This window comes from Mytilus edulis, chromosome 7 (assembly GCF_963676685.1).
Source record: "Mytilus edulis chromosome 7, xbMytEdul2.2, whole genome shotgun sequence".
Classification (NCBI taxonomy): domain Eukaryota; kingdom Metazoa; phylum Mollusca; class Bivalvia; order Mytilida; family Mytilidae; genus Mytilus; species Mytilus edulis.
The window spans coordinates 73,836,275-73,859,764 of NC_092350.1; the positions used below are offsets into that span (position 1 = coordinate 73,836,275).

The window sequence follows — 23,490 nt, forward strand, 5'->3', positions numbered from 1 at the left end:
AATTATCTCCCTTTTCCCGTAAAATTATGGAGCTCTCTTTAAATACTTGAAAACCATAAAATGTCTATTGTTTATATTTCATATCAACAACTATGGAAGCAGACGTTGAGATGAGATGCAGTTTCTCATGCTTTAGTAATGTAAAATGTGATACATCAATCTTCTATCCCGCTGAAAACGCTGTGATTTTGAAAAAGGAATGCATTAAGGATATAAGAAATCACCTAATTTCTAACAAACTGGGAAAATTTACAAATTTAAATGAGGGACATTTAATTTGCTTTCGGGCTGGAATATTTTCTGTCATGGGAGAATATTTGGGGTGTCCGAACCACAGGTATTCTCTCGGTATGAAGTGGAGGAGGAGCAGCATATTATGTGGTCATCCTGACCACAAGGGTAAATCCAAGCCTGAATCCGACCGGGCAGTCACGCCTCAGATAAGCCACCACCTTTTGAGAACCAGAGGAGTTGTGCTTCCAATAGGATCAGGTAATCATCTCAAGTTTAAAGATAATTAGGAGGCTGTTTGATAACTTAATAAAACTTCAGAACCCAAGCCCTTAATTTGCAGTGTAGTACTGACAATTTTTTTAAAGAGTAATGTGGGACAAATGTGGGGGTAGAGTGAATTAATCTTAATTTTCAGTCTGAACTGTATCATGTCTGTTCGCCCTAATAACACACTTGCCCTGAGTCCGTTTTCTAGAAAATATTAATATTCAGGGCATCGAAGTTGAATAAACTTATTCAGATATTCAGGGGGGGGGGGGGGGGGGGAGCTATGCTAAACATGTATTTTAAAAAAAAAATCTAAGTAAGTTTACATTTTGTCTTGCTAGTACTAGTGGCTACATGTATGCAATTTTTTAAAGTCTGAACATGAAAGTAATATATTGTCAATATAGAACTTCCAAGGTCTGAAGAACCATATTTTTTGTCTGTATTATATCATTTAAACCAACCATTTTTGGAGTAATTTAGGTGCCTTTCAAACCATATGTGTACACCATGTACACATTTACTCCAAAAATGGTTGTTTTTTTATGATATAATACAATGTAATACAGACAAAAATATGGTACAGGGTCTACTGAAATGTCTGCTTTTCTTGAATAGAACTATATATACAGTTGGGACAAAATTTAAGATGTGGTCTTCTGTAATCGTAATCAGTAATCGTAATCAGCTGTAATCGATTACATTTTGCAGTGTAATCCTATGTAATCAGTAATCATGCAATTTCTGATTACATGTAATCGTAATGTAATCGATTACATGGCAAAAAACAGGTGTAATTGTGATTACTTTTAGATTACTTTAAGATTACATTCATATGATTACTTGTTGATTACAAATCTTGTATATATATGAAAATAATTTTTGATATACAAGATGAAAATAAGAAAATGTAAAGCTTGAATGAAAAATCATGAAACTAGTATTCCCAATGATGGGACCTTGTTTAATGTGATAAATTGTATAACAAGTTTGTATAACCAAGTGTTTTATTTTGTTAACAGTTTACTAAAGAAAACTGCCTCTCCAATATTTCTTTGTGAGATTGAGCTCTTATGATACAAGAATATGCCTTGAAAGCATTTATTTTCTTTGATTGAAAACTTCTGATATAAACTCCAATCTCATAAAAGTTTACCCAATATTTTTACATAACTACATTGAAATTCAAATGCAGAAAACATTTAGTTCCTATTTGACTTTGATGGTCAACATAAATAAATGAGCCCACTTAATTCAAAATGGAAGTTAAAACTAGATTTCATTTATTGATTTTTTTTAGTTTTCCATGAATTTGTGTATAATATGTGCTTTCTAATTTTTATTATTTATTAACTTTGAGTGTAACGGCTCATCAGTATAAACAAGTACATGTTCAGTATATACATATGACATAATATTACAAACAATATGCATAGTAAACAATAGCTGATGTCAGAAGTTTCATCAATACAAAATATCTTTTATTACTCTAAACTGTTTCTAAATTTAAAGAGAAATGTATATACTTTCCAAGTTACAAAGCTGTTTTGTGCTTTCACCTGACAATAATTCTATTAATTAGATTAAAAATTAAAAAATTTCAAAGAAATAATGACAATCAAGCACTTTTAACTTTATTGATATTGTTATAAAGACAATAAAATTTTAACACCCAAGCTCACCTATTGTTTGTTAAAAATTAGGAAGTAGTGATTAACACCTGTTAAAACATTCATGGATGTGTCAATTATGTCCCAACAGACAATAAAACTATACTTAATTAATTTTTTTCTTATTTGTTCAAATTTTTTGTTAATTGGGGAGTTGGTTAAAATTTGTAGAAAAAAAATCAAGTTATATCTTTTACATAGAGAAATGACACTTGTCTATAGCTATTTTATCAAATACACATGTTACACTGTACTTGTCTTTATTCTTTTAAATAAGATGAATAAATTAAGGCTTTACAAAAATCACCAAAATTAGCTTTTTTGTGAGGATAAAAAGTTATAAAAAAACTTTGTTATTGCAATATACAATGTAATCATAAGTAATCTAAAGTAATCATGATTACTTTAAAGAAAAGTAATCTAATGTAATCGATTACATATGAAATAGGGTGTAATTGTAATGTAATCGATTACATTTTATTAGCAAAGTAATTGTAATTTAATCGATTATATTTTAAAGTAATCGACCCCACCCCTGCTTCTGTGACATGTCATAAATTTATGAATGTGCCAAAATTTAAACTTCAATCCCTGCATACAAGTGTTACTGTAAAAAATTTAGAAAACAATCAAAACTTATGAATGCAACAATGATTTCCCCATATACATATACATGTTCATTATTTATATATTTCTTGACAATCTGTTCATTGCATGATTTGGTTTTTCACAGAATAAAACAATTGTAGTAATAAAATTATATTATCCCTAGGCCCATAGACATGATACACTTATTAAATTTAAAATAAAATGTACAAAATTTTAAAATTTATCACACACATTTGTACTTTTTTTATAAATTCAAAAATTAGCTTGAAAGTGCAAGTATCAAAATTATTTCTTTTTTTTATATAGGTTTGTGCAGAAATTGCAGACAGATTGTTACCAGAGAAATGGAAGAATCTATCTGGCCAAATTTTGAGGTACAACTTAAATGTGTACATGTATTATATAATCAAAGCAATACACCTTATCACTATTTATCTGCCATTACTGCAAAAATTCCAGTAAAATTTAAACGTCTGACATGATAGATAATATATCTGACACCACAATGGAAAAGTTATTGTTGTATTATCTCATAAGTTTAAGCAAAAGAGGTTTTTTGGTCAAGGGGAACAGATTTCCAAATACTGATATGGTGTATATATATACATGTAAATGCATACCAAAAAAAACCAAAACAATCAAAACATTTTATTTGTATTGACACAAAACATTTTTTTTTAATTTAAAACAACAGGCCTGAAGGTTATAAATTGTAGACATTCTGCAGAGAACTAAACGAAACCTTAAAAAATGAGCAAATCCCATACCACGGGGGGGGGGGGGGGGGGGGTCTTCCTATATAAAGGTATATACATATGTGCTGCTGGAATGGGTCCCTTTTTTGACCCGTCAAATATATCAATGGGGTGCAATTTTACCGAGGAATTTATATCAATAGGTAGTAATTGACCAAAACTTATTTACACAAGTTTTGATATTGATTAAATTTAATTACACTGTCACAATTAATAATCTTCAGTAAATTACCCAGTAGATATTGAACCTTTTGCACTAGTTGCGTCACGTGAGTTGCGTAACACATCGATTTATTTGCACTTAATTTGTTGCGTCTATTCTCATTGACATTGTGTGTCTTGCTTAATCACTTTTAATTTGTTGAAAGAATTTGTCATTATTTGATTGCCAAAATGAAAGACATACGAAGCATTGACAGAGGGAAATGTTTAAATTGTCATGAATGTGAGGAATTTACTGGAACTTTAAGATGTGATTATTGTGACTGTGTAGCTGCAAAACACATTCGAAAACAAGAGGAGGAAGCTATAACGGGAGATGAATCAAACAAACATTTCAAATTGGAGACTTTGGAACATAGTGGTCATAGTGATGTAGGATTAACATCACTGACGAGTGGGTTCGAGAATTTAGAAGAAAACTGCGTAGAAGAAGTTTCAAATGGTATGTGCAAACTTAATTTCAACCAAGTGTTGTATTTTTATTTGTTCGTCCATAATAAACAACGTTTCACGTTTAGGGGACGACCTTTTGATATTCTGGAGGGGGGGGGGGGGGCAGGAGTTTTTGTTTCGGATGAGTTATTTGTTTTCACTTTATGCCAATCCAACGTTATTTATTTTTCACCGCGTAACTGTTTATTTTCAGCTTTTGCCAGGACAAGTTATTTATTTTCAAAACCTGTTATTAATTTTCAAAATCCTGCCTGATGAGTTATTTATTTTCACTTTATGCTTAACCAGTTTATTTATTTTTCACGGCTTCGCTGCTCAACTATTTATTTTCAGCTTTTGCCAGGACAGGTTATTTATTTTCAAAACCCTCCTCCCCCTCCTTGGCAATATATCAATTACAATTTAAATATTTCCATTAAATATGATGTTTTGTAAAGAAAAGACTTTTGAACTAATTTATTTATGTGATATTTGGTTAAATTTTGCAAGATTGATGAAATGTGAAACCATTTTTAAAAAAACTATGTTTACATAATATAAACATTAACTGACCCTTTTAAAGTCTGACAATTGTAACATAATCTGATGAAGACTGTGTAAAAGACTGTCAATATAAAGATTAAAATAAGACTGTACATGTCTGGTGTTCAGAAGTCAGTTTCACAAAAAAAACTTAAGACTAAGATTGATCATAAGTATACTGACTTGTTCATGACTTACGATCAACTGTAGTCGTAAGATTTTTTGTGAAAATGACTGCAGAATCTTATTAATATCAAAAATATACAATTCCTTGATTTCATTTTAATAAAAAGAATGAAGTCATTTAAAATGATATAACCAATTGTTTTCAACCATCTCTGAACAATTGATGGTGGTGGTCTTTCCCCATTGGTTAGTTGGTTGGTTATTTTGCAAAAATCATTATTTTTATTGATTGATCGGCAATCTGTCACACAGATAAATGGGGGCCAGTATTACACATTGTACTTGGTAAATTGATTGATAGGCAATCTGTAACACAGATAAATGGAGCCCGTATTACAGTGTACTTGATAAATAAATTTCTAATCATGATTAAATGATTACTCTGAATCATGATTTGATTGATTAGATCTTCATGAAGATCGATTGAATGGTAATTAATAGTAAAACTCGATTGATTGATCGGCAATCTGTAAAACGTCAATGGGGCCCGTATTACACAGTGTACTTGATTGATTGATTACATGGTCATTTTGAATCAAGATTTGACTGATTAGATCTTTATGAAGATCGATTGATTGGTAATACATGGTAAAACTCGATCGATTGACTAGCAATCTGTAAAACGGCAATGTGGCCCGTATTACACAATGTACTCGGTTTATTGATGCCTGATCATGCATGGTTGATTACATTGTTATTTTGAATCATGATTTGATTGATAAGATCTTCGTGAAGATCGATTGATTGGTAATATATGGTAAAACTCGAGCGAGCGACTCCGTCCGTCAGTCCGTCCCATGAACTTTGTATATATGAAGTGTGATTATAATAAAGACACCGACCTACTGTCTGCCGATACTTCCATTTAAATCAAGAGAGGAAGTATTCTTAGCACGACACAGCGTGCATTATTCATGTTATTGTTACTATTTAAGTGTTTATAAATAATGCATTTTATTTCTTTTGCAGTTAATGATAGCATTTTCCATGATGGGATTTCAAGATTGGAGAGTCTTATTAGTGAACTAGAGAAAGAAGAAAATGAAAAATTCAATGTAAGCTGTAAATTTAAAGTTGTTGAGGAAGATGGAAAATCTATGTTTTCTTGCTCTCTTTGCAACAAAAATTACAAGTTGGGAGATTTTGGAAAGAAAATCCAAAATGTTAAATTTCATGCCAGTTCAAGGGGACATTTGGCAAATGTTTATGCAGTTGGGATGAACAAGGAATTTTTCTGCTTAATCGAAAAAATGCACATTGTCGCTGCTGCAAAATTGACATAAACTTGGGATGCAGAGGAAATCCTGTCCAGAGAGCCAGGGAACATGCAAACAGCAGAGACCATAAGGAACGACAGGCTAAGTTTCAGACTAACAAAACTAGAGACATTGCAAGCTTTTTCATTAAAGGTAACTTGAATGAAGAGAAAACCAGTTGACTAGATGTGACAAAGTGTCAAGGATATTATTTAAATATTACAACATATCTCATGGCATCAGGAGAGGAACAGTCTTTCAATGTTAAATTATTAATCAATGACGTTAAAGTAGAAGACGACAGCAAAACAAGCTGGTATCCTTTGCCGTTTGTAACTGTTAATTTAAAGAAACATACAACAGAATTTAAAGGAACATTTAAGCATGTTAAATGTACTGGTTATGTGATGAAAGAAGGAAACATATGTGAGCTGTGTAAAGGTATACCTACTTTGCCATCCTTCAAAAAGAGGTTACTCTTACGTAGTCTCAACGTAAATGATGGGAACAGGGACTTAACAAAGGTTCGTTTTGATTACATGACTAAAACAGAATAACTTAATTTACTTCTAAAGAAATCTGAAGAACTTAAAAAGGGTCGTTCAGATGCATTTTTTCTTAAAAGCAAACACATTCGATTAAAATTACGTACAAGAACACTTAGAGAGAAATTGACAGAATTTAGTTCAAGAGGTGACATTAAGGCAATTTACCATAAGCTAGTAAAAGCTGAGGAAAAGGGAATTTTAGACAACAAAAATGTTTTCCTTGAAACAATTGAATCGATTGCCAACAATTTCCATGTGCAAGGACTGCACGGGAAACGATATAAGTCTAGTACACGAAAATTTTTCGAAGCACTGTTAATCATGGGAGGTTCGAAACTGGCAAACTTTGTTGCAATTAACTTGGAAGGGCCAAATCTGAATACCATGTATCGATGGCGGAAATTGCCCACTTTGAAATGGCTCCTGGAATACAAGAAAAAAACTTTGTTTACTATTCAAAACTAGTAAAGGGTATTATGGAAATTTACAAAATACCACGAACTCCTGTTTTAGCGGCAGAAGATGAGACAGCTATTGTTGGTACTGTTATGTATCACCAAGATAGAGATGAACTTTTGGGGTTTTGTGGACCTAAAGACAACCACAAATGCATGGAGAATAATCACATAAAAGTTGGCAACGTCCGTGATGCTTATGACCGTCTGGTAAATGCATTTGACAAGAACATTATTGGTAAATATGCAAGAGTTATATTACTTAATCCTTTGCATGAAAAGATTCCACATTTAGTAGCATTACTTATGCCAACATGCAACCGATTCACTCATCATATTGTATACCATCAGTGGCAAAAGGTACAAAATTTGTATGAGCTACATCTGGAACATGAATTAGGACCGCTTATAGGTAATCAGGGTTTCCCCTGGGTCAATTATTTTTTTCGCCACCTCTTTCGCCAAAAAAATATATTTTTCGCCACTTTATTATTTTTTTCGCCAAGTAACACAAATATATTTTTCTTTTAAAATTTTCCATCCCCCCCTCCAAAACAAGAAGTGGTTTTTACAACAAAATAAAACATTTTACCACTTGAAATTTATCCCTCGTGTAAGGTGTAGTCATTACATTGAAGTGTTTAATACTGTCATGCCAACCTAACCTTTTGAATAGATTTCTTCCATAACGACAGTTTTCTTTTCTAGACCATCGTAATGCTTGAAACATTGAAACACGGGTGTCACTGAAACGACTTTAAAGTACCCACTCAAATCAATTATCTATATCAAAGTTAAATGATAAAGTTTTAAATCAGAGACCTTCTTGCTTTTGAAGATTTTTCGTCATAACAACAGTTTTCTTTTCTTGACTATCATTAAAAGAAGGATCGAGAGGAAGCGTCAACATTTTGCTTCAACACGTGCGTCGCAAAGTGGCAAAATCCCGTTTGTGACATGTAACGGACGCCATTTAACCATACCATATCAATTTGTTATATAATACAATCAACACCTTTATTAATTAGTCCTTTGATGTCGATAGCTATAAATGCAATCAGCTGATTATTGATTTTCTGTCAAAATCTTAACGAGTTCAAGGTGACTTCCGAGTATTGTCTGATCGGGTAAAGTCAGAGAAACCCGAAAAAAGTAAATAAACAAGATGGCTGAAAATAAATCGTTATATATATTTCTTTCGCCAAATTCTTTCGCCAATGATGCATTTTAATCGCCACAATTATTATTTTTTCGCAAATTGCGAAAATGGCGACCGCCAGCGGAAACCCTGTAGGTAATAGTTCTGATGGTGACAGCAGGCGAAGAAAACTGCATTTACAACTCATGACATGTACCGCAGGAGACCGATTCAGACCTATTGGATGACATCTTGGTTTCATATTTTCAGCTAGGAAAGAAGTGGTTGAAAATGGTTATGTAATAAGAGAAATTGGAGATCAAGACGTAATACATCACCATAAGAAAATCATAAATCACCTTGATCATACATCAAGAATGCTACATATTGGACCAGATTTGCTTGTACATATGAACCAAATTGAGCTGGTTATGAGATCATTCCCTGTTTTAGTGCACGGGTTGACACGAGATCATGTACGGAGAGATCGTGATCGTCAAAACTGGAAAGTAGCACAGGAGTTATCATTTCAGAGGGTGCAAGATTGTCTCAATGATCTAATTAATGGAAGTGACGACTGTGCTCCTATTCCTTCAGTCAAAGGAACTAAGGCCTTTCTTTATGTGGTACATCAGTATGTTGACATTTTCTTCAGTCCGAAAGCTTCGCTTGCTGAACGTATCTCTCGCGCAGGATTTGTCACACATTTTCTAGGAATTTGGCGGAATTATGTTTACCTTAATCAAGCACTTACTCTGACCTCCAATTTTTTGTCCCGAGAAACATATTGCGACATATTTATTTCAGTTCACTTTGCAGTAATGCTTATTTGCTTCTACAGAGATAATTTTCCAAACAGCCAATGCTTACTCCATCTAACAGGGTCAGATTGTTGCGAAGACTTCTTTTCAAAGAATGGCCAGTTTGTAGGCAACCATCATGTGTATCCATATGGTCAAATGTATCGCAATGTAAGCCATATGATCCGACTAAGTCAGATTGAAGCTAATGATAATGCCCCAAAGTTTGCCAAAGCCCACATTAAGCAGGAGAATGTATGGAAAAGTCAGTATCCTGGAGGAGTAACATGTTCCTTGAGAGACTACCCTGCTTTAGGCGAAGAAATTTCTGCATGGAAAATTGGAATACGTCGTGCCCGAGATCTTGCAAAGGAACTTGGAATAATTCCACGTGACCTCAACATAGATTTAGGGTTTGATGATGACGACGGGGATGATGACGACGGGGATGATGATGATGGGGATGATGATGATGGGGATGATGATGACGATACTGATGACAATTATGGATGGTTTTATAAACCCTTTGATAATTGTAACCATGATAAACTGTTTAAAAATCTATCAGGGGATACATGTAACAACAACAATCACGATTCTGATGAATATTGCGATGACGACGATTTGGATCCATGTATTGCTACGGATGAAACTCAGGAAATACATGATAGTAGTGATGATAGTCAAGATGAGAACTCTACATATACGCCAATGAGTAAGTACATTATGTTCAAAACAGTCTATTGACTTAAGGCACCTGAAAACACGTGTGCCTGAAAGTATATATGACAGACTATGGTCATAATTCTTTTAAAAGTATTCTTCAGGTTCTAAATTGTAAGATCGAACTATTTTTAGACAAATTTTGCGATCAATATGTCATCATACATGAAACAATTTTTAGTCACTTGTTTCCAATAACAATAATTTATAGTTCTACATGTTCTTTAAACAATAGTTTGTTCTGTGGAATTAATTATGCATAGGTGTTAAAATGATTTCTTGCCTTTTGACAAAAAGAACAAATACAAGTTAATAAACATATAAAAATATATTATTTATATAAAACATTTTTTGAAATCCCTAGTCAAGAGATTTGTCAACACGACCTCAGTTCCATTGAATGTTTAAAAAAAAACAGACTGTTATAGCATAGGTTTAAATTGCACAAGTTTATTCATTACATAATGTGAATACAAAATGTAGATGTCTTAGAAATTTACGAAAATGGAAATGTCTAAGAAGAAAAAATCGTGACATGGAACAACACCTTAATATCATTGTTGATTGTCATTTTTTTAATATTATTCGATATTCTATTTTTTTGATTGGATACTTGTTAAAACAATAAAAGCAAACACAACTACAAATGTATTGTTTTATCCAAAAATCAAAGCTTCTTAATATAAAACAGAGATGATTTTTTTTACTTGTATCTAATGTAACCTTTATCAATATATTTCAGACATTTTTGAACCAACAAGTTCAGAATTCATGGAAATGCATGAATGTATAGATGTAGCAATCGACAATTTTGAAGAACACTCTGACCAGAATAGCGTTAATATTGATGACAGTATACCGAGCTCTTTACAGAAACGGTAATTTAATATATTTAATATATATATATTCAGGAATTCTAAGGCAATAGTGATTTACCGTGTCATGGGAAATGCATTTTCTCTCTCTCATAAAACCTGTACACATGTAATGTACGCATTATTTATCTATGTCACAGTTGGTCTTTGTGGTGAATGTTACTGATATGTCTGTTTTTTAGTCTACAGTGGTGTGATGTATGTGTTATTTTTTACACTTGCCATACATGCGGGTAGCTGCGGAACCGTAGCTCTTAGGTCCTTATGTTATTTTTTGACTATTTATGGTCCGCAAATAGTCAAAAAATAACATAAGGACCTAAGAGCTACGGTTCCGCAGCTAACATGCAGGAGGTTTGACTGGCCATAAAACCAGGTTAAATCGACCATTATTTTCCGGAATAATGTCCTGTGCCAAGTCATGAATTGGCAACTGTAAATCAGACAGTCCGTTTCTGTGTTTTGGTGTTAGGCTTTGTGTAATTATGTGTTTGCTGTTTTCTTGTGGTTGGTTGTTTCCCTCGGTTTTGGTGTGTTTCACGGATTGTTCACTTTTTATCGTATTATGACTTTGTGAACAGCGGTATACTACTGTTGCTTATATTTATTTATGTTTGAGTACGCTGAATTAATTAAGAAGAAAGATAACCTTTACTGTAACAATCACTGAGGAAATAAGACATTAAAAGAAGTTACATGAGGCTCGCACAACGTTATCAAAGGACTCAGAATTAACCAATCAAATTATTGCCAGGTGTGATTCTGTCACCAGCTATGCTTGAATCACCCCCATCAGTACCCGAAAATGTGTGTTGCTAGCCAGTGCTATATGCACAAAAACAAACCCAATAAGTAAAAACATCTTTATATTATATAAATGTTATAGTTAAGCATGGGAATTATGATAAGATTCTTCACATACTTTTACTGAATACAACCATGACAACTATTAATGAAAGATGTACAAAAGATCACTTAATTCAATGGAATTTCAGAGACTATTAATATTTTTAGACAAAAACACTTCTGGTTCCAGAACATGGCATCCAACATAAGACAACTCTTGTAAAACTTCTAAATGAAGACCCAAATTTATCAAAAGACAGGTATGCAGTTAATTCTTACAGATTCATTAATTTTTGTCAGATATCTTTCATGCCCTTAAATATAAGCCATACAAAAAGGCAGTGGCTATTTATCAAAATATCTAATTATAGCAGGCAAAATAGCATATTTCTAAAGCAATCTTCCTTTTAAGAAAAATCAAAAACAAAACCAATGCAGATTGTCTTAGAATTTAAAAAATAATTTTACAAATTCACTCATATACAATGTATAAGTCGTTATACACAAAGAACTGACAAAGCGGAAAAATAAGAAATTTTAATCATAGCCGGCAAAATAGCACGATGCCGGCAAAAATGTCAGCTGCCTACAAAAAGATTGATGAGGGGTCCTTGCAGTGGGTCATTGATGCATACACCTTTTAAAAAAAACCAATGGAATAATCGATTTGTTTTTAAAATACATACGGAAATGACTTACAAATTTATAATAACATTTTCCTGTGGTCGCAATGCAAAACATATGAATAAAGGCGGGTAGAGAGCAAGGAGGTGAACTGTGGTTTATTTTAATCAATAGTACAGAGTAAAGCGATGCTTGGGGCTGTCTTGATTTGATTTGTGAGAATCATGACAACCGAAACATTGAAGGTCATGCTCTGACCTATAATTGCATACATTAAATAACTTGGGTCTTGGACGGAGAGGTGTCTCATTTGGTCATTGGCAACATAGCATATCTAATGTTTTGGCCTTCTTTTACTTTAAGGGTCCCTATACTTTAGAGTTAAGGAGCATTCGTGGTTATGGTTAGGTTAGGGGTTGTTTTAGGTTAGGGTTAGGGCTAGTGTTAGGTTTAAGTATGGGTTACGGCAAGGTTTGAGGTTTGAGGTTAAGAATAGTTTTGTAGAGTTCTTTATGGGTTGGGATCCCTAAAGTAAAAGAAGGCCAATATTTTTTATGTATAAACTCTCTTTCATGGCATCATGCGTATGAATTCCTACATGCATAGGAAAACTAGTTTTTTAAATATTTATGAAATATTTAATTTAGGCAAATCAAAAAAAAAAAATGCAAATTTTAAGTGCATTTGAAACTTAAAAAAAGCCTCCAAAAATGGATTTAATTTCGAAAATTGACGATTTATATTTGTTACAGGTTAGTGCGTGTACGACAGGCTGCCTTACCAAATATGGCCAAATCGGCACAATTAGGAACAGACAACGGCATTAATCTTTTTGAGGACTTCGCCTATGTTGATAGGACAGCAAAGACTTTTCAAATTGAACGCATCCAAAGGATGCAAAGAACAATTGTAGCTAAAAACAAAAGGCAGTTGGACTATAAAGATACGGTTTCTTTTTCGGCAGACTTTTTAAACGACTTACAAATTACATTTTCAAAGTACGAGAGGATAAGTGAAGACACGTACAAGATTAACATATTTGAAATAGTCTCAATAACAGCCTCTGATATCATATGCCATGTCAATTTAACATTTCAATCTGGTGTATTAATTCTTTCTGCAGAAGAATTATCTGTTATTGAGCAATCAGTCGAAAAGTTAATGAACACAAACCATGGTAAAACAAAAGAAGGTAGAGCTACAGGACAGAAGAGATCAGTTTCACATCAACATGCATTTCAGGACTTTGACGGGAGATTTGCTGAAGTTGTTATCCCGTCACATTCTGAATCGGACAATCGCTGAAGTTCAAGGATACAGAAGCAAATCCACTACATTACATAGGTGCAAAACCACCAAAGAGTTTTCTATTACTTATAAATAAGAAGATGTGGTATGAGTGTCAATGAGACAACTCTCCATGCAAGTCACAATGTATAAAAAGTTAACAGTTATAGGTCAAAGTACGGCCTTCAACACGGAACTTCTATTACTGTTTGTTAAATTAAATTTTTCAAAAAATTGTGCAGAATTTGCTTAACTTTTCAACTGATTGCTCATAGAGCAAAAAAAATGCATTAAATACAGGTTTATTTCCTCAAAACTGTGTGTTTTTGGCTCATAATTATAACCAGCTGTGAAGTCATATTGTTTGTGCTATTGCACCTTCAAAACAGTGTTTTTACTTGTTATTGTTTGAAAAGTTCAATGTTTCATATAAATTAAAGTGTATTGTATAATTGAAAAGTGTTTTTGATGTATAATAAGATTGTATATGCATATAGGTACTATTTGAGCTGATAAATATATGAATGGGTTATGATTTCGCTGTGAAATATATGTATAGGTAGGGATTTCACAATTATTCAATATATGAATGGGGGGTGTTTTTAAAATCCCAGCTGCACACCTGTACCCAAAATCCCATGTTGAGACCCCCCGTGTCCCATACAGCAAAGTCAGATATAAAAAGCCGTGAAATCACAAATGTAAAACCATTCATACGAGAAAAATAAGGGCCTATAATTAGGGTAAAATTTCTTTTTTTAAGGAAAACCAATATATGTTACACAGCAACATATATCAACCACTTAATTACAGGCTCCTGACTTGGGACAGGCACATAACTTCAGAATGAGTCAAAATTAAAAATGTTAGCAGGATCCCAACCTTACTTCTAACCTGGGACCAGTTTTACATTACATGTTTATAAAATCATGCTTTTTTCATGACAATAAAATATAATGTCAGGACTAGTATACATGTAAGTAACATGTACATGTATTACATTTTAACAATGAACAAAAGTTATTCTGAGACCTGTCAAACATTGTCAAAAGGAGTTGCACATTAGACGGATATATTGATTTTAGTGATCAGCTTGTTATGATATTGATTCAATGTAAACATTTCTTCAAATATTTTATGATTGTAGGTTTTTATGCCCTGACAAAGGGCATTATATTTTTTTTGTTGGTCCGTTCATCTGTATGTCCATTGGTCTGTTTGTCTGTCTTCAGGTTACAGTTTCAGGTCAAAGAAGTTTTTGATAAAGTACATTTAATCAACTTAAAATTTAGTACCAATCTTGCCAAAGATATGATATTTTAATCTCAATGCCAAATTGTCCACTGAACATAGTAATTGATAGTGCAATTGGGGCTCATGTGATCTATGGACATATTCTTGTTTTTCTAGTTATTTTCAATGTTTGTAAGGCCTTGAAGAATATTTTTTCTATTTTATTTTTCAGATATTTGTAGCACCAAGTAGAGCAGATCCTGTAGAAGAAAATAAAGACTTCAAGCCAGATAGCTTATTAAAGGTATAAACCTTCATTATTGTACACACTATACTATGTTGCCAAAATATGTAAAACTTCTCTGGTCTACAAACAAATTTATTTCAAACTTTTTGTAGATGATGCACTTAAAACTTTTTTATTATCATGATTACATGTATATTCATGTAGATATGAGAAGATGACTGATATGGTATAAGTCCCAATGAGACAACTTTTCCTCCTAGTCATAATTTATTATATCGTTGCGGAGGGTATAATGTTTTTGACCCGTCAGTCCGTCTGTCCGTCAGTCCTGTTTCTTGTCATCGCAACTCCTCTCAAACCACACAACAGAATTTCACGAAACCTTTTCAGATGAAAAGGACATACTATGTAGTTGTGCATATCGACAGGAAATTGCGATTCAATTTTTTTTATAAGAGTTACGCCCCTTTGAACTTATTTGCTTAATGTACTACTGCAACAGTTTGTCATCGCAACTCCTCTGAAACTACACAACAGAATTTCACGAAACCTTTTTAGATAATAAGGACATACTATGTAGATGTGCATATCGACAGGAAATTACGATTCAATTTTTTTTCTAGGAGTTATCCCCCTTTGAACATATTTACTTTATTGTACTACTGCAACAGTTTGTCATCGCAACTCCTCTGAAACTACACAACAGAATTTCATGAAACCTTTTAAGATAATAAGGACATACTATGTAGTTGTGCATATCGACAGGAAATTGCGATTCAATTTTTTTTATAAGAGTTACGCCCCTTTGAACTTATTTGCTTAATGTACTACTGTAACAGTTTGTCATCGCAACTCCTCTGAAACTACACAACAGAATTTCACGAAACCTTTTTAGATAATAAGGACATACTATGTAGATGTGCATATCGACAGGAAATTATGATTCAATTTTTTTTCTAGGAGTTACCCCCCTTTGAACTTATTTACTTTATTGTACTACTGCAACAGTTTGTCATCGCAACTCCTCTGAAACTACACAACAGAATTTCATGAAACCTTTTAAGATAATAAGGACATACTATGTAGATGTGCATATCGACAGGAAATTACGATTCAATTTTTTTTCTAGGAGTTACATCTCTTTGAACTTATTTGCTTTAAGGTACTACTTCAACAGTTTGTCATCTCAACTCCTCTGAAACCACACAACAGAATTTCATGAACATTTGTAGATAATAAGGACATACTATGTAGATGTGCATATCAACAGGAAATTACGATTCAATTTTTTTTTCTAGGAGTTACGCCCCTTTGAACTTATTTGCTTCAATATACTTCTGCAACAGTTTGTCATCTCAACTCCTCTGAAACCACACAACAGAATTTCATGAAATTTTGTAGATAATAAGGACATACTATGTTGATGTGCATATATATTGACAGGAAATTATTATTCAATATTTTTTCTTATACAATTTTTTTTTTCTTACACTTATTTAATTTCTCCAATGACAATGTGGGGACGTGGGGTATGTGAGCGTGCTCACTAAGGTTCTTTAATTATGTCAAAAGTAAACATTTACAGGTCAATAATCTTCGAAAATATTAGGCAATGATGTCATTTATCCTCCTTCCTATAGTCGTCTGCTCAGTTGCTCCGAAAATTCTATTAATATCACAGCTTTAACATCATCAAGTGCAAACAAACATTCATTACCGCTTGCTATAAAGTAAAAAAACATTAATATCTATGTACATGCATGCAGAAGAGTATCTTAAGAATGTAAGTATCTTTGCAATCTCAAGGAACTATAACTCTGCATGGATGATTACAGATTTTTTGCAGGAAGATACAAATGCCTACCCAAATCCATTCTATTAGAAAAATTGAAATTATATATATATATATATATTTGTACACACACATGGCTGCTCCCCAATATGCCAGCGTAAAGTGGCTTTTATCATCCACGCACGAGAGACTCACTCTCAGGAATAGAGATGTGATTTTTTTTCTAAGACAAGTACTTTTTGGACAATCCACAAGAACTTGGGTCCAATGTTCAGTACTTCAGTACTTTGATTATTAATTTGTTGCTGCACTCAATCACTAAAAAGGTTCACATTCAATGTGGCTAACGGCTGATATTTTACGATATCAATGTGTAAAACCAATACTATGTACGTAATAGTACAGCAGCATACATACATACCGTATATATATATATATATATATACAGCTTAGGGCTATTCCAGAAAAAAATGTATGGGGGGGTTGGAAGGCACATTGTATCAATAATACATGGGTGATGGGTATCAGAGCAACTTTTCACACTATAATGTACTAAAATTCTCAATTACAATTGTCTGGGTGGCCGGTGCTGACAAAAACTGCCTTCCAACTCCCCCATACATTTTTTTCTGGAATAGCCCTTAGTAACTATCACAATATTTTGCATGATTAAAAATAGTTTTGCAAACTGTTTTTTTATACCCCTGCTTTAAAAAAGGGGGGGTATACTGTTTTACCTCTGTCTGTCCGTCCGTCAGTCCGTCCCATGAAACTTTCGTCACATTTTTCTCGGGAACTACACATCCACCCTTTCTGTAATTTGGTATCAACATTTATATATGTCAGCCATACCGTGTGATGCGTTTTCAGATTCATCACTTGACAACTTCCTGTTTACCGAACACTTGTATGATTTTACACATGATAGCCAAGTTGAAAATTTTCGTCACATTTTTCTCAGGAACTACAATACAATACAAGGATTTCTGAAATTTGGTTTCAGGGTTTATCTAAGTCAGCTATACCGTGTGATGCGTTTTCAGATTGATCACTTGATAACTTCCTGTTTACCGAACACTTGTATGATTTTACACATGATAGCCAAGTTGAAAATTTTCGTCACATTTTTCTCAGGAACTACACATCCACCCTTTCTGTAATTTGGTATCAACATTTATATATGTCAGCCATACCGTGTGATGCGTTTTCAGATTCATCACTTGACAACTTCCTGTTTACCGAACACTTGTATGATTTTACACATGATAGCCAAGTTGAAAATTTTCGTCACATTTTTCTCAGGAACTACAATACAATACAAGGATTATCTAAGTCAGCTATACCGTGTGATGCGTTTTCAGATTGATCACTTGACAACTTCCTGTTTACCGAACACTTGTATGATTTTACACATGATAGCCAAGTTGAAAATTTTCGTCACATTTTTCTCAGGAACTACACATCCACCCTTTCTGTCATTTATATATGTCAGCCATACCGTGTGATGCGTTTTCAGATTCATCACTAGACAACTTCCTGTTTACCGAACACTTGTATGATTTTACACATGACAGCCAAGTTGAATATTTTCGTCACATTTTTCTCAGGAACTACAATACAAGGATTTCTGAAATTTGGTTTCAGGATTTATATAAGTCAGCTATACCGTGTGATGCGTTTTCAGATTCATCACTCGACAACTTCCTGTTTACCGAACACTTGCATATTTTTACACTATTAATATTATCCACTTGCGGCGGGAGTATCATCAGTGAACAGTAGCTTGCAGTTTCACTTGTTTTTTCAACAAAAAAATAGACGTATTGCCACCAAAATTATAATGACATTTTATTATTTATACACTTCATCAGCTTGCCCCAGCAAGCTTGCTTAATATTCTAACTGATTCAATCAATAATGATGTATGTCTAATGTTTAGGGATTTTCTTAATTTCATGAATGCAAACATTGAATTTTATCAGAATGAAGAGCCTGTATTGAAAAGACCACACAGAGAAATTGTCAGTTGTTTTGATACACCAGGACTGTATGAAGTATCATCACAGGTAAATATAGTGTTCCCATACCCAAGTTTGGTGAAAATGTTATTTACATTTCAATATTGTAATGGGGAAAAAATGTCCATGAGACAAAAAACAAATTAAAACATTGAATATATAAGAATATAAAAAAAAAAAAGAATACTACACAGTCTACACAGTCAACATCAAGTAAAATAAGACAGGATCTGGGATTCTTAATGAGCCTTTGACTTCAGTCAAAAAAGCAAGACTGAGCGATCCTACATTACAGCGGCGGCGGTGACATCTACAAATATTCACTCTGTGGTTACAGCAAAAGTAGTCGAGACACTGGTTTCCAGGGACCCTTAAATTTTTTTTTTTATTAATAATTGGACCACACGACCAATGAAGCCGCATTGAAGGTTTTATACAAATTATTATTTAATAAACTACTGCAAGGCTGGTTTAAATGTGAGTGGACTTAATGACCACTGAGGTTCAAAGAAAATGTGATCAATCATTGCCAGCTAGGCCCTATTGCCACAAAATTAAAAAATAATTCTTAAGTCTGATAATGCTCTTAAAAAATTTGATGAAATCTGATAAGAGATTCGATTAAAAAATTGTTCATCATAAAAGCTTTAAAAAAAGTTTTGGTTTCATAATTAAACAATGAGGAACACTAAAAAAAATATAAATGTTCCTGGCCTACAGCAGGCACATAAATATTTCATGGAGTTCAACTTGATTTGAATATTTTAAAACCTGTCCCTTCATATGTACCAACAACTATTATGTCCATTAAAATGTTTTATTTCTTAGTATTTGAAATGGTTAACAGTTGTCAAAATTTGATAGAAAGCAAAATTGTAAACATTTGTTTTTCAGTCTGAACCATCATTGTCACAAGAATCCAGTTGGAGCCTAACTTCAGATGGTCAAAAGCATCTCAACAGCGGAATACATGTTTTGAATGAGCCACTTCAAAATCTAAGTAGTGGAAACATGAGTCCTATCAAATACATACTTCAACAGCCATTGGAATGTGTACAAGATAGTACTAAGAGGTATTTTTTAAGAGTTCTTAAACAACAGAGAGGTCATTATAGAAACAATTCATGGCATATAAATCATATCATCATTGACTGCATATATTATATTTAAATTTCATACAGAGCAATAGCCAAGGATTAAATAAACAAATATAACAACAGTTTTTTTAATGGAAAATAACTATACACACAGTCCTGAATTATTTTTACTTGAACAGGGCAAAGAAGATCTATAATTTTCTCATCTGTCCAAGGACAGTTCTTTTTATTTGTATATGCCTGTTTACGTGAAGTATTATAGGGTTATTGCATGAATATTGGGGAATATTTCCCCGAGTAGAATTTTATATTACACGAGCTTGCGAGGGACAATATTCACCAATATTCATGCAATAACCCTTTTATTGTATAGCAATATGATATTTGGAAGTAAAAATTGGTTTAACCTAAGATTTTGTCGTTGATGATGTCATGAATTTTGACGTTTATTGCACTAGTGCAATATTAGAATTTATTGCACGCTAACTTTTGGTTACTTTTTGTGAGAAATATTATATTGCTATGCAATAATATGGTATACTGTTGTCCATCTGTCATCAACATGTCAAAATTACTTAAACCAATTTGCATAACACTTTGGTAAATCGTTTATATCTATTGACGTCAGCTCCCTTTTCCATTTTTATTAACTTTCTATTTTACATTGCCTTGTTATTATTCATTACAAAACGTGGGATTTTCCACTTTTAGTACAATAACTCAAAAATGTTTGAGCAGTTTTCATGAAACTTTGGTTAATTGTTTAAATTTATTAATGTTGTCTCCCTTTTCATTTTTATTAATTTTAAATTTAAGGTTGCTGAGTTCATGGAGTTGTGGGATTTTATTCATGAAATTGTGGGTAGTTTTCCAATTTTCGACAATAACTCAAAAAGAAGGGCATTAGTTACACCCTTGTCTAAGTTGATTTCCGTTCTAAAACTTTTGAATGCCTCAACTAAATGGTATGACACTTATACACGATGCTTATCAATGCAAGATCAAGTTTGAATTTTGGTGGTGTCACTTTAACTGTTCTAGAGTTATGCCCCTTTACAAATTCAAAAATTGCTAAATTCTCGTATCCATTCTTGAACTTTATTTTGTCTCAACCAAATCGCACATGCTATGAAACTTATACAAAATGCTTATTACCACAAAATACAGATCAAGATTGAATTTTGGTCATGTCACTTATATTAATCTAGAGTTATGCCCCTTTACAAATGGAAAAACAGGTTTTTTTTACCTGTTCTCTGAGTTAACTAAAATTTGCCTCAACCAAATGTTATGAATACACAATGCTTAGTACCACAAAATATAGATTACAATTTTTTTTTAGCTGTTCCTGAGTTATGCATACAATATGCAAGCAGGGGCATCATCTGTGTCTCATAGACCCATTCCCATTTATTTTGTAATACTAACTCCTTTTTAATTTCAATCGCAGGTATGTAAGAAGAAAAGCCTCAGAAGCAGTTTGTACAGTGCTTGACCATATTGCACCTGGACAGTCATCAAAACTTCTTGATCTACTCGTGGAAGACATCTGTAATAATAATGCTGTTGACAAGCAAAATGAGAGCAAAGATGAATTATTGAATTTGATACTGAGATTATATGATGAAGCTGACAGTAATGCATTAAAAATGGAATTACTTTCAATAATATCAACCACATCATTAAACAGTAAATCACAGCTGCTAGAATTAAAACCTGGAATGTCAAAATGGAAAGTTGACCAGAGCATGCAGAGTAGAAGCCATGCAACACGCTTTGGTGTTGGGACAATACAAACTGAAAAGACCCCAAACTACAGAGATAAGATGGATAAGGAAAAACTGAAGCATGCAATGGCATTTTTTCTGGATCCTAATTTTATACAAATTTGTTCCTTTGGAAATAAGGACTTGCATTTTTATAATGGAGATGTCATAAATATACCCCAAGTTGTACGAAGAACTTGTCATTCTGCACTGATACATATGTACAAGACAGTATGCACAGAAGCTGATTTTACTCCTCTGTCAGACAGTACTCTTTTCAAAATTTTGACTACTTGTTCAGCAGCAAAACGGTCTAATTTATGTGGACTTGATAATATTACTACTGATGGCACTTTTGCAATTGAAAATCTTATCAGAATGACAGAAACTCTAAAGGTTGGGATCAAATAACACAGTACTTTCATCCCTCAAAACAGCCTTGGCAAATTTCAAGTTATATTTAAAAACAGAGTACAAGTTCCATGTAACTATGTCTAATTCATGCCAAACCCATTGTATCAAGTATGCATTGAGCAATCCAGGAAATGTTCTGCTTCAAGAAAAATGTGACCATCAACATCAGAATTACTGCTCCAAATGTTTACTGTTGACCAATGCAAGATCTCAACTTGAAGATGAAATTCAGAAAATACAATGTAAGTATTTTTTAAAATGTAGAAGATTATATATCTTTTGAGTGGCCATTGCAAAAGCATGGGTGTAAAACGCACACTCTTAAAGTACAGCCATTTAATATCAATCAATATCTAAAAATACCACATTTCCAAAACTAATTTAACAACCACATGCACACATATAACCTTAAATTAGTGTAGAGCGAAGCAGTCTATAGTTTTTTAGAAAGCTAAAACTTGTCGCAATTTAAGATCGGTTCCGCTAGCTATCTTTTAGAACATTGTAATACCATTTCCAGTTATTTCCCTTTGGATGCTATCAAATAAGTGTCATGATTGGATCGGTGATTGACAACATGGAAGTAATTTATCTGCGAATTTTAACTGAAGACAATTTAAAGGAAGACTAGACGATCGTCTGAGCTATATTTTTTAGATGTAGGGAATAAACTATAACATTTCAAAGATCAGTCGGCTGTTCATATATTTTCATATGACAATGATTTATACATGTATGTGTATCCGATATGATAATTTTTTAATGACTAATGTCCACGTGGAGCTTTTTACACCTCAAAATACACACCCCCAGCATCACTACATGTAATATATAAACTCACATTTTATACAACACACAGAAGGCATTCATCATTTTCCTTAAATCAGTAAGGTTTATGACCCCTTCTGTAGCCATTTTTAGCTTAAATGGCCCAAATGGCCAAGTGAGCTTTTCTCATCACTTGGCGTCCGTCGTGGTTTATAATCCGTCGTAGTCTGTAAAATTTTACAAAAATCTTCTCTGAAACCACTAGCCCAAATTTATCAACACTTGGCCGCAATCATGACATCAATTTGGGGTATGAACTGACGCGGCCAACGCCATGCAGAAATGACCATTTTTTTCTGTGTCCAGTAGCATCGTATTTCTTCAAATATTTTCTAGCACAATGTCTGGACATCGGTGGACATGCAACATTGCAAAACCACACGTTTAAAAATAAAAATTCGTAAGGGTTCCGCGGAACCCAGTGTCTCGCCTACTTTTGCTGTTAATCGCAGACTCAACAAAATGAGGAAAACATCAATAAAAAATTTCCCTCTCGATACTGTCTTTTGATGGAAAGAAGCTTTCAAGTTTGGTAAAAAATCCAGGATAGTTTATGAATCTAATAAATGTTGTGCTTCTGTCTAAGTTTGGTAGAAATCCAGGATAGTTTAAGAACATTATAAAA

General features: G+C 33.2%; 4 protein-coding genes across 4 annotated transcripts in view; 3 read left to right on the forward strand and 1 right to left on the reverse strand.

The window, feature by feature from the left end:
• LOC139482186 (uncharacterized) overlaps positions 1-23,490 on the reverse strand; it is a 259,285-nt gene that overhangs the window by 68,327 nt on the left and 167,468 nt on the right. The window lies entirely within an intron of this gene.
• On the forward strand, positions 93-22,034 carry LOC139482518 (uncharacterized). The gene is made up of 6 exons (XM_071266430.1): positions 93-492; positions 3,087-3,154; positions 14,936-15,007; positions 18,725-18,808; positions 19,655-19,833; positions 21,308-22,034. The coding sequence occupies exons 1-6, from the start codon at positions 93-95 to the stop codon at positions 22,032-22,034; spliced, it is 1,530 nt and encodes a 509-aa protein (XP_071122531.1).
• LOC139482178 (uncharacterized) lies at positions 3,722-6,463 on the forward strand. The gene is made up of 2 exons (XM_071265877.1): positions 3,722-4,199; positions 5,888-6,463. The coding sequence occupies exons 1-2, from the start codon at positions 3,929-3,931 to the stop codon at positions 6,199-6,201; spliced, it is 585 nt and encodes a 194-aa protein (XP_071121978.1). The 5' UTR covers positions 3,722-3,928; the 3' UTR covers positions 6,202-6,463.
• LOC139482519 (uncharacterized) lies at positions 7,591-10,720 on the forward strand. Its single transcript, XM_071266431.1, has 2 exons — positions 7,591-9,830; positions 10,581-10,720. Exons 1-2 carry the CDS (start codon positions 8,693-8,695, stop codon positions 10,718-10,720), a joined length of 1,278 nt encoding a protein of 425 aa, XP_071122532.1. The 5' UTR covers positions 7,591-8,692.